A 13,264-nucleotide genomic window follows, 5' to 3' on the forward strand; every position below is an offset into this window, starting at 1 on the left:
TGTTGGTAGAAGATGTACATTCTTTTTATCCACCCATTTTGTGGCAAGGATGCCATTTGCTGAGACAAAAGTCATTTCTCCTTTCTTGAGGTTCATTGCTGCAAAATGGGGTGGCCTGAATTTCCGCTTTGGATGTACAGTTCCAATGGCATTGGTATTTTTCATTATCTTCCTGAAAAGAGTAGTTGAACTATACCAATTGTCCATATAAATAGTCCTGCATGATCTTAGCAATTCGTCACACAATTCAAGAACAATTGCCTCACTACACAGGAGTCTTCTGGCATCACCTGTCCCATATGCCTACTGAGGTTCGTTATCAACATATATACTAAACTTCAGCAATAGCTAGTTTCAGAGCAGCAGACTTACAGAATTTTATACTAAAACATGCTCTTTTTGAAGGGTTGAATTGAACGAATGCTGAACACCCCTTGAACTTCATCAGACTTGCATCAATACTTATTCTTTTTCCATGCACGTACACCTTCTGAAACTTTTCCAACAGTAGCTGCAAAAGAGGTCTAACTTTCAGGGGCTTATCACACTGGGTTTCTGGAGAATCTGGGACAAAATGCAAATATCTATATATGATACTGAAGCATCTATGAGGCATGCTTTCTGAAAATATTGGCGTTTCTCTAACCCCACTTCCCTTAGTCCAGTCTTTTTCAACCGAAGACATTTTGGTCTGAGACATCAATATACATAACACAAAATGATCCTTCAGTTCATCCTTTGTCACAGGAAACCAGTTCTGCACATCATAAGTTTCCTTTTTTGTAGGGTTACTTTCAGTATCGCGAAGACATTTTGCCGCATTAGCGTTAGTTTCATTCTTTACAAGTTCCCATTATTTGTCAGTCAAAAACTCACCTAGCACCTCAGCCTTCCCTGGATTCTCGCCTGATCTTCTTGCAACCTCAGAGTCCAGTTCTCCATCTATAATGCACCATATATTTTTTGGTACATTGTGTCCACTTCCAGTCTTCTAGGTTATGCACACGCCCGCCTGCATCCCCGTCTTCATTTTCTTCAATAATGTCATCTAATTCTTCGGAACTACTAATGCTAACATCACTCGAAGGTAATTTAGTATCACTTTCATCGGAAAAGGTCACTGACATCGCTTTCCTCAAAAAAAAAAAAAAACCACGTAATATTCAATCTTCATCCAACTTGGCCATGACGTTGACTTTACTTTCACTAAAGCTTTACGTGGCAATTTACTCTATCATATTTAGACTCTTTGGCCACAAAATACGTAGTTGAAAGACAAAGATAGCTGCAATACTATTACCAACATCTTGTAGACATGTTGGGATTGCAAAATATCGATATGTATCCGTCAAAACCTGAACAGAGCAATAGGGTGGACGAAAATTGCAGTCATTGCATTTATGGGAACCCGCGGACAATGACGGAAATATCTGTCATTGCAAGGCAATGGGTTAAGTGATAAGATTAAAATTGAAATACTCGCACGGTGTTTTAGACCGGGTCCGGAAAAAAATAGCACAAATTAAACACAAACTATTTTTAATGTTACAAAATTAGTAAATAATTTTGAACCAACTTGTAAATAATGTTCAAAGGTGTTTTAGCAATACAAAAATTGGATGTTAAACAATTGACGTTCATTCTGCATCCTCACTTGTTTCTTGACTTTCCGTACCGCACAGAACACGTCACTGCCGAGTGTTCTTTGCAAATATGTCGCTGGCATACATGGCATCCAGCCTTGGTTTTTCTGATTTTCTTCAGTTGCAATAGGCGCATCTTCCAGGTCCTTCTAGTTCCTGTGGAGCTGCAGAGGGTTGCTCTTCTGCAGGCAATCCTAACATTTGGCTAATGTTCCTTTTCTGAAAGTATTTAGATTTCTCTTTCCCTATTTCTATCCATGATGTGCTGGACTTCAGTACAGTAGAACCTCGATAATCGGTTAATTCAAAATCCCGCCTAATTCGAAGAAGCTCTCGTTCCCGGAAACATGAGATACAGTTTTGCATGTTATTTAAATTGTTTAATTCGAAATACGGATAATTCGTAATTCGAAGTACAATGTCGGCCCCATTACCAAAATTATGACTTGTAATTCGAAACTGCCTTTACATTTTAAAACAATAGTATTGTACAGAGTAATTTCAACTCGAAATTTATCCGCTCCATGTCAAAATAGAACGCGCGTTCCGGAACGTGGAGGTAGCTTTCCGCACTTACACTCACTTCGGTGGGTCTGCAGTACGCTTCATGATTGCTAAGTTGAATGAAATCTGAATTCTTTTATATTCAACCTTTTAAGGAACGCCGTAATATCACGCAACAGGCACTATGCAGGAAAACAGAATCCGCGAACACTGGTGATGCCGACAGTTGACGAACAAACGTGGCTCATATAATAAATTCGTAGGCACCGAACAATATTGTTATTGCCGGTGAAACTGCATTGCTTCATTTTAATGCCAGCCCAAACGGTCTTATGGTTTTAAAGGAGAAAGTGCCAGCTGAGGAATCGTACAAGGGTGGGGGTGGGGGTCATAGTAGTGCATTGCAGTGCACATGGAAGCGAGAAACTGTATCCCCTCGTCATAGGAAAGTTTGATAAGCCACAATGTTTTAAGGGCGTCGGGCACTTTCCATGCCAGTACAAAGCATCTAAAAATGCAAACAGTATAGAAATCCAAAAAATAATGTATTTGCACGGGGGAACTGGCATAATTTATCCTCATCTTTGAATTGTGTGATTTTTTCTTTCATTGCGTGAGGTTATGTTTGTCAGTGATTTATCCAAGTGCATTATTTGAACATTGTAAATGCACCTTGTTGGTTACATTTCGGAATGTTTTTTCCATGGCATTTGAAAGGTTTAAACTGTGAATCGAGGTGATTGCGTGTATTAATGGGTCTTATAGTTCTTTGTGACGCGGCAAGTGTTTACATTTCTAAGTACGAGAGAAGTGTCATGGCGGAAAATCGTACATGGATAGTCATAAGAAAGTTCGATTTTAAGGGCATGGGGTTACTTTCTGTGTAAATACAAGGCATCTAAAATGCATACAGTATAGTAATCCAATTAATAAAGCCAGCATAGATTTTTCCTCATCTTTGAATCGTGCTTTTTTTTTTCTTTCTTTCTTTCTTTCTTTCTTTCTTTCTTTCTTTCGTAGCATGAGGTTATGTTTGCCAGTGAGATATCCGAGTGCATTATTTGAATACTGTAAATGCACCTTCTTGGATACATTTTGGAAATAGTTCTTTTTCATGACATTTGATAGGTATAAACTGTGAATCAAGGTTAACTGCATGCAGTAAGAATATTTTGTAACGCGGCAAGGATTGGTACTTTTGAATTGCAAATTGGCGGTTAATTCAAAATCATGTAATTTGAAGTCCGGTTTTTTAGTCCCAACGACTTCGAATTAACAAGGTTTTACTGTATATACGAAGCCACCATCTTACACCAAAACAAAACTGACACATTCTTGCTAGATTAACTTAAAAAGTAAAATAAAACCTAACTCAAACACGAATACGTCATGGGGTGCGCCAGGAGTTTTAGACCAGGTTCGTCAAACAATGCACTGAGGCTGAAATTGAGGAGCGTGAGGGGTGAATTGTTCACATACACTGACAGTGGACGAATCCAATGTAAGGTACTGTGGGGATGGGAGTTAGCGGTCCGCTACGTTAAGAACTATAAACCTTTATCTCTGAACCCAGTTGAAAAGACCGTGACGCGCCCTCTCCAGGGTTAATACTGTAATTGTTACCTCAAAATAAAAATTTGGGCCTATTATTCTGTCTAACTTCACATCACTTGCCTGTTTTCTGATCATGAATGGGTTCCTCTTTGAACTGATTAGGTTCTTTGGCTCTCCAGTGTCATCAGTTTTCGGTGAATCAAGTTTCATCTTCAAATTGAAAAAATGAACAATTTCTTTGGTGATTCAAAAACCCTTCATAAAACCTAAGCCTACACAGATCACCTGGTTAAGTTCGTGCATCACAGTAGCTTTTCAGGACTTAAGCCCAAGTAATTTTGCCACTCTTTGTACAGAATCCTCTAAGAAAAATCCCCTTTGCTGAGAGATGGCTGAGATATTTTTAGAGGAATTTTTACATACAGGGTACCATGTCGTCAGGCACTGTAAATCATCTTTGCTTCCTGTATTGAACACTTTCCCTTGCATGAAATTGATTAACTAATTTATGAATTGCATTTAGACTTGGAATTCAAACACTTGGAATTTCCGTTCAAAACTTCTTGACAGCCAGTCACTGAGCGGCATGAGACTTCAAGCCTGCATAGGAATTTGGTAATTTCTCCCATCCTGCTGCTGGCTATGAGCCAAGACTGTCTGCACAGTTCCTGCAGTGACAGAGCAGTGGATGACCCTGTATTTGTTTCTTGTTGTGATTTGTTGATTTATGCAATATTCTACTGTGGAAAAATTCATATTGAAGTAAATTGCTTCTAGCTAGAGATTCCTGATTCATTTTAAAAATGCAAGACTAATGGCCTTTGTTGTTGCTGAGGGAAGGAGTCCTGTTCTAATGTAAGTACATGATTTTGTTTCAGGAAGGGGACAGACGAAGCTGATCTAGTACCTGCACGCCAAGCCAATCTCCGTTGTCCACAAATTGTAATCCAGTTTTATGAAGAAAGGTTGACATGGCATACATCAAGCCATGATGAAGATGACACAGGTGGCAGAGAGGGGGCCGAATAGGTTTAGTTTCTTGCGGTCTATTCCTTCCAACAATATGAAACCATTGACTCTGGACATGTTTTAACATTCCCCCTCCCTCTTTATTGTGTAGCAAGCCCTTAAGTTCCTAGTTTGTAAGACTAGTAAAGCCAATCATTCTGTACTTGTTTGGGGAACTATGATTTGGAAGGACCAAGTGCCTGCCTGTTTTGAAGACGAAAGAGAATTGATTCTAACCTATGAATCTGTGTTGTTGAGATCAAAGATTCTGGTTTTTTGTTTTAGATGGTTTTAGCTCTGCACAACCAACATCCACAGATTATCATAACTATGTTGGTCCCTGTAGTTGCTTTTATTGTATTCCAAGAAGTACTCGCATTCTGGGAACAGAAGTTTGAGTGAATGATTGCCTATTGACACTGCAGTTTCACTTGCTTGGTTGATTACTCCGGATTCTTTGTTGATGAATTACTATGTTGTATTTAAGAAATGAGATTTGTAGTACTCACTTGCTTCTGTCGAGGAAGGTTTTTCCAATGTGAACAGATAATTGTGATTCATGATGGTATTTTCCTCGACATAGCAAAATAACAACAGATAATGTCTGTGAAAGCATACCCCCTAAATCTAAAAATGATGGTATAACTATGAGTATTCGTTAATTGGTTAATACTGACATATTCAAGATTTTACTGAGACTTGATGACTCAATAAAGGGATGTGATGTATCCATATTAAAGGTGAAAGAAGAAACTGGACATAATTTCAGGTCTTTTGTTAAGGATGTCAGTTTCTGATGACTGGATGTCGTAGATGAAACTATTGCTCATTCTTGAATCCTGCAGTTGGAAGCTGCAGATTACAACTTATTACTGGATAATTTAATATTCAGTATATAGATCAATATGTTTGCTAATACTAGATTATTTTTTAAAGAATTGCTTTGATAATGGAAATGGCAAAGAAAATGAGAGGGGCAGACTAGTTACCCAACATCATTGGAATATGCTCACAAATTCAATAGATTTTAGTTTTATTACCAGCCTAGTTCTTGTTTTTCGTTCCTCTTTCTGACAAGGCAATCGTCTTGGATGTACGTGAAATAAACAATTTACTAATGTGCAGAAAGAGAGAGAATAGAATACAAGAAAAGGTACTTGCGATTGACCTTGGCCTTGTCTTTTTATATATGTATAAGTTAAGGATTTCAGATACACTTATGAGACAAATTGTTTCATTCATCTGTTTTATTTTTTCTTTGTTATAGTGACACTGTTTTTTTCATCATTTGAAACAATATACTTTAAAAATGGTATTAACAGATAATGAGCACTAGAAGTCTACATCCTTAAGTAAAGGTCAGAAATGAGTGTTCCAGTGTGTTTATAGAAAGATATATTTGTTTACGAGACCAGATGCCAGGTTCAAGATTGAGTGTAAAGCTGTGTTCATTTTTCAATGATGGCGAGTTACGTGATTATTATTATTATTATTATTATTATTATTATTATTATTATTATTATTATTATTATTATTATTATATTTTATAGCAATAGTGCAGTTTTCTTTGCTTTTACAACATTATTTCTTGAGAGTTATAATTAGTTTTGTTAAACCTTCTTATCCTCTCCTCCAGGCAGGGAATTGTCTCTATTCTTGTAATTCCCTCTTTACAGATTCATTTCAAAGCTATTCCAGGCAGAAATTGTAGTTGACTCACTTGCAAAAATAATTTATCATTAATGCCAAAATCATCAACTTATATTTTATATTTATTTTATTTTTTGTAATAAGACATTTCATTTTCTTCGATCGTGGTTAGAAAGTTAAGTTGGCTTAACCCTGCAGTGAAAAAATACACTTCTGTCTTTTCTCTGTGAATGTCTTTATAGCATTTCAATCAGGGAAATACATTTGTATGAGGTATCATTGTGAAATTGCGTGTTGGTGTGACTAAACCTGCTGTTGAATGAGTATTTTTTCTCTTTCCTCGACTTTTCTCTTCATAAACAGGAAAGCATATTCTGTTATAGTATCCTCTTCCTTCTTACAAAATAAGTATAATTTCAGAATGGAATTTTGTGTACATTTTAAATTCTTTGATTATGTAAGATTTTTTATATCAACATAATAGTGGTATATTGTTAGATTTTTCCATTTATATTGCAAAATTTCTTCTTCGTGTAACTGGTTAACATTTTAAAATGTAATACATAATATTTGTAACCCAGTAAATAAATCTAGTTTGTATGTACTATAGTGTTTCATCTCTTCTCCTACAAAGTGTTCTTTATAACCTAAGCATCCTGCATTTTCAAAGAATTTTGTAGTATCCAGGTTAAGATACAACAACGGCTTGTTTTTCACTTTCATAGATGTTGGGAAGGTTATGTTATATCTGCAATGATTCCCATTGAGCAGAGTCAGCCATCTGTATAAAGCATCAATTTCCTGCTCCCTCTGCTTCACACTTCTCACTCATTCATTTGCTCCCCAGTGAAGAGAGAGGAGAGTACATGCCATCTGATCAGAATGTTTTAACTTCCTATAGGAGGGCCATGCTGAAAGTTGTTAGCAGCTTTAAAACCGTTAATCCTAGGATAGTGGTGTTCCTTTCATTCGAAAGAGGATGTTTTTCCATCCCAAAACCCTTGTCTAAGGCGTGCCTCCACCAACTCAGCTAGGTCCCAGCAAGATTATCATACAGTAGTAAGTCTGATGATGTGCGATATTTTCATGCAATAATCCAATATGGTTATTAAAAAATCACTCAAGTGCCGAACAGTGCCATTCATCATTGTTATATGTCTTTGCTGAGTACCCCTTCTAGAGCCACAGTCAGAAATTGGTACGTAAATTTTCTAGAAGATGCAGGAGTCTCTTGAAGATAGCCATGTTCTGGCTGCCCACCGATATCATTTACCCGGGAAAATGTTGGTGCTGTAAGGAAGATCGTTGAGAATATCCTCGCATCACATTTTCAACGTGTTATTTTAAATGTTTAATTCGAAATACGGATGATTCGAAGTACAATGTCGTCCCCATTACTGAAATTCAGACTTTTAATTCGAAACTGCCTTTACATTTTAAAACAAAAGTATGTTGCAGAGTAATTTAAATTCAAAATTAATCCGCGTCATGATAGAACGCGTCTTCCAGAACGTGCAGGGGTAGCTTTCTGCACTTTCACACACTTCGATGTGTGTCTACAGTGTGCTTCATAATTGCTAAGTTTGAGTGAAATCGGAATTCTTTTGTATTCAACGTTTTTAAGGAATGCCGTAATATTACGCAGCAGGCAGTGTGCAGAGAAACAGAATCCGTAACACTGGCAGTGCCGACAGTTGACATAAAAGCGTGGCTCATATAATTAATTCGTAGGCACTGAACAATATTGTCATTGCCGATGATCTTTGAATCGTGAGATTTTTTTCTTTCATTGCGTGATATGTTTGTCAGTGATTTATCAAAGTGCATTATTTATTTGAACATTTTAAATGCACCTTGTTGGATACATTTCAGAAATAGTTTTTTCCATAGCATTTGAAAGGTTTGAACTGTGAATCAAGGTGATTGCATGCATTAATGGGTCTTAGAATACTTTGTGACGCGGCAAGTGTTTACATTTCTGACGTGCGAGAGAAGTTCCATGGTGGGAAATTGTATAAGGATAGAGTGACTGTATTGTGTTGTCATGCAGAAGGAAGTGAGAGACTTTCTCCCCTCGTCATACGAAAGTTCAATTGGCCACGATGTTTTAAGGGCATCGGGTACTTTCTGTGCAAGTACAGAACATCTATAATGCATACAGTGCAGTAATCCACTGAATAAAGCACTTGCACATGGGAGCTAGCATAGATTTCTCCTCGTCTTTGAATCATGCTTTTTCTTTCTTTCTTTCTTTCTTTCTTTCTTTCTTTCTTTCTTTCTTTCTTTCTTTCTTTAGTTGCAAGAGGTTATGCTTGTCAGTGAGTTATCCAAGTGCATTATTTGAATACTCTACATGCACCTTCTGTGAATCAAGGTTAACTGCATTTGTAATGCAGCAAGGGTTGGCATTTCTGAATTACGAATTGGCGGTTCATTCGAAATCGCGTAATTAGAAGTCCGATTTTTTAGTCCCAGCAACTTTGAATAAACAAGGTTTTACTGTATTTAGGTCTTGTGAAGTGATGTGCTGGTCAGGTGCCCCATTCTCTGAGAGGCTCAAAGAGACACTATGGTGGATTGGTACCATTTTATATTGGAAATATTTGATGCAATGACGGTCCAGGGACACCAACATTATTACAGGTGACAAAATTTGAGTACATCATTACTGCGGCCCAGATGTTTACGACTTAAAAATAGAAATACACAGGCATTTTTGACCTAAAATACCGTGTTTACGCGAATAATCCCTGCACCCTAACTCTAGGTAGGCTGATTTTGAAAGGAAAAAAAGAAACCATTGACTCAAATAAAACCCGCACTCCAGCTTCGTGCCTCAATTTTTTTTTTAATATTCCGGGTATTATTTGCGTAATTACGGTATATGAAAATATTAAAATTATTTGGTCGCACTTTGAAATCTTCACAATCTTGCTGCTGTTTAAATTAACATTCAGTAGAAGTGCGCTATAGCAATTATGTTATAACGACAGTTTTTTGTGGTCCCTTCAAAATTCCTATATTAAATTGTGTAATATCCTTCGGTTACAGCGAGAGCCCTATCACTAACACATCCGTTATTATGAGCGATTAAGCGCGCACGATTCTTTCCGTTACCGATATTTATGCACCCCAGCGATTATATTGCATGCGTCGATTACCTTCGATATCATTTCCTCGCTATGTCCACTAGCAAAATCTCTCATTGAAGTTCGAAGGCGATGTCGGAGTCAATTAGTAATACCCGTCAACTGCTGTTCTGTAAAGAAAATTTGAAATGAAAGAGAACATGTTTTAATAAATAACGTGTCCGATAACAGTTATTATTGAAGTAAATGTTGATTCCCATAGGGAACCTAAAATATTTGTCCTGAATGAGTAAATTTATAATACCAATATAATGGTCCGTTATTGGACATTATAAATTTTCCAGCTAACTCATTCTTGGTTGCCTGCGTTTCGCCCTCGTGTGCTAAGTTAGGCTCGTCAGTTGGGACTTAGGCTATTTGAAGTCACCAGCAGTGCCAATGCACTATGAGAGCTATTGTCTCATTTCCAAAAATAGATGCCTGCCTGGCCATCAAATGAAGTAGATGTTGATTCTCATAGGGAACCTAAAATATTTGTCCTGAATGAGTAAATTTATAATACCAATATATTGGACATTATAAATTTTCCAGCTAACTCATTCTTGGTTGCCTGCGTTTCGCTCTCGTGTGCTAAGTTAGGCTCGTCAGTTGGGACTTAGCACACCACCCAAGACGCAAGGCTAGTGCATACCGTGGAGGCCACTGCATAGGCTATTTGAAGCCACCAGCAGTGCCAATGCACTATGAGAGCTATGTCTCATTTCCAAAAATAGATGCCTGCCTGGCCATCAAATGAAGTAGATGTAGATTCCCATAGGGAACCTAAAATATTTGTCCTGAATGAGTAAATTTATAATACCAATATAATGGTCCGTTATTGGACATTATAAATTTTCCAGCTAACTCATTCTTGGTTGCCTGCGTTTCGCACTCGTGTGCTAAGTTAGGCTCGTCAGTTGGGACTTAGCACACCAACCAAGACGCAAGGCTAGTGCATACCGTGGAGGCCACTGCATAGGCTATTTGAAGCCACCAGCAGTGCCAATGCACTGTGAGAGCTATTGTCTTCATTTCCAAAAATAGATGCCTGCCTGGCCATCAAATGAAGTAGATGTTGATTCCCATAGGGAACCTAAAATATTTGTCCTGAATGAGTAAATTTATAATACCAATATAATGGTCCGTTATTGGACATTATAAATTTTCCAGCTAACTCATTCTTGGTTGCCTGCGTTTCGCCCTCGTGTGCTAAGTTAGGCTCGTCAGTTGGGACTTAGCACACCACACACGAGGGCGAAACGCAGGCAACCAAAAATGAGTTAGCTGGAATATTTATAATGTCCAATAACGGACCATTATATTGGTATTATAAATTTACTCATTCAGGACAAATATTTTAGGTTCCCTATGGGAATCAACATCTACTTCATTTGCTGGCCAGGCAGGCATCTATTTTTGGAAATGAGACATAGCTCTCATAGTGCATTGGCACTGCTGGTGGCTGCAAATAGCCTATGCAGTGGCCTCCACGGTATGCACTAGCCTTGCGTCTTGGGTGGTGTGCTAAGTCCCAACTGACGAGCCTAACTTAGCACACGGGGGCGAAACGCAGGCAACCAAGAATGAGTTAGCTGGAAAATTTATAATGTCCAATAACGGACCATTATATTGGTATTATAAATTTACTCATTCAGGACAAATATTTTAGGTTCCCTATGGGAATCAACATCTACTTCATTTGATGGCTAGGCAGGCATCTATTTTTGGAAATGAGACATAGCTCTCATAGTGCATTGGCACTGCTGGTGGCTTCAAATAGCCTATGCAGTGGCCTCCACGGTATGCACTAGCCTTGCGTCTTGGGTGGTATGCTAAGTCCCAACTGACGAGCCTAACTTAGCACACGAGGGCGAAACGCAGGCAACCAAGAATGAGTTAGCTGGAAAGTTTATAATGTCCAATAACGGACCATTATATTGGTATTATAAATTTACTCATTCAGGACAAATATTTTAGGTTCCCTATGGGAATCAACATCTACTTCATTTGATGGCCAGGCAGGCATCTATTTTTGGAAATGAGACATAGCTCTCATAGTGCATTGGCACTGCTGGTGGCTTCAAATAGCCTATCCAGTGGCCTCCACGGTATGCACTAGCCTTGCGTCTTGGGTGATGTGCTAAGTCCCAACTGACGAGCCTAACTTAGCACACGAGGGCGAAACGCAGGCAACCAAGAATGAGTTAGCTGGAAAATTTATAATGTCCAATAACGCACCATTATATTGGTATTAACAGTTGTTAACTCGTTAAAAATAAAGGTTGACCAAACAATCGCTTAATTTTAATGCTAAATACTGCAATTAAGTAAGAATGGGATACACCTCGAGATATGGCGGAGTGCATAATTGATTTCAGAGGTTAGTTTATATTTTCTCGCTCTGGTTAAATTACGGAAATGCTATTATCACGAAAATTTATATCGAGAAGGTTACAATTTCGGTCACTTGAAGTGTGTTTTCATAATATCTATAGTACGGTTAAGTTAGGATAGGTGACTCTGTTTTAATAAGAAAACTTAAACGTTTGCCACAAAATGCGATTGACCATCTTCTGTACGGTATAGTTTTCTCACTATTTGCATTTGCGAGCTCTCTCGTCGACATTCGAAGGCGATGTTGGAGTCGATTAGTAATACCCGTCGATTGCTGTTCTCTAGAGAAAATTTGAATTGAAATATTGTAACACGTTTTCGTAATAAATGCGTAAATAATGTGTCAGATAGCACTTGTTAACTCATTAAATATAAGGGCTGAAATAAACGATCTCATAATTTGTACGTTGTATACTGAAATTAAGTAAGAATGTGATTCACCTCAAGATATGGCATAGTACATCACTGATTTCAGAGGATATTTCATATTTTCTCGCGTCTAGTATATGTTTTCATGATACATTTACGGTTAAGTTAGGTGACGCTGTTTGAAGAAGAAAACTGAAATGTTTGCCGCAGAAGCCTCTGGAGTGATACGGTATTTCTCCAAATCCAAGACTACCTTTTTTCTCAGAATCTCATGCGAAAAATCAAGGGTTGTCTTGCATTCGCAGTCTAACAGTAAGTTAATGGATACCACTGGCAACTACCGCGGTAACCTTCCACCTTCGTTTATTCATCGAGTAAAACTTAATAATCAAATTCCTATACCCCAATAATATTGCAGTTCAAGCCCCCGGCGTAGTTTTGACAGAAATTATTGTAGACAACCTCTTATTTTTCAGCATTTAAGGACACTTTTATTCTCCGTCCCGCATAGTAGGGAAAATAATAGTAATCCACCAGCGGTAAAAATTCATATAACCACATTTTAGCTGAGAATTGTAGTGTAGATACAGTATATTTAGATAGTTCCGTATCTTGCCTGTTATATTTTGTGTGTATCTATTAAAACGTAGTACTAATAATAACCTGTGTAAGCATTTAGCTTTGTTGGTAATCTTTGAGTACCTACAGTAGTTCTTGCAAATTTCAAACTTGCAATTTTCATTTCTGTTTGTGCTTAGTAGTGACATACGGTATCGGTATTGTAATTAGGATAGTCTGAACATAGTTTAAAATTATTGTAGTGTACTATAGAGTAGTATACGAGTAATATATTAGAATTTAGTGTGCTTATTTTATTATTGTAAAATATTTGTGTAGTACATGTATAGTGGAGGTATTCTTAGAAACTCTCTTACTAAAATTCTGTTGTTGTAAATAGGATAGGCTTAATTGTAGTTTAGAATTGTGTAGTTCTTGTGTATTCCTTTTGGTATT

The 13,264-nt window shown here is 37.6% G+C and overlaps 1 protein-coding gene across 2 annotated transcripts in view; it reads left to right on the top strand.

Moving 5' to 3' along the window:
• LOC136866167 (chromobox protein homolog 1) overlaps nucleotides 1–6,963 on the top strand; it is a 92,171-nt gene extending 85,208 nt beyond the window's left edge. For both annotated transcript variants that reach the window (XM_067142893.2, XM_067142894.2), the window contains exon 6: nucleotides 4,580–6,963. In XM_067142893.2, the coding sequence (XP_066998994.1) occupies nucleotides 4,580–4,730 (151 nt within the window). In that variant the 3' untranslated portion in view covers nucleotides 4,731–6,963. The remainder of the gene's footprint in view (nucleotides 1–4,579) is intronic.
• Nucleotides 6,964–13,264: the final 6,301 nt, after the last annotated feature.

The sequence above is a fragment of the Anabrus simplex genome, chromosome 3 (assembly GCF_040414725.1).
Source record: "Anabrus simplex isolate iqAnaSimp1 chromosome 3, ASM4041472v1, whole genome shotgun sequence".
Classification (NCBI taxonomy): domain Eukaryota; kingdom Metazoa; phylum Arthropoda; class Insecta; order Orthoptera; family Tettigoniidae; genus Anabrus; species Anabrus simplex.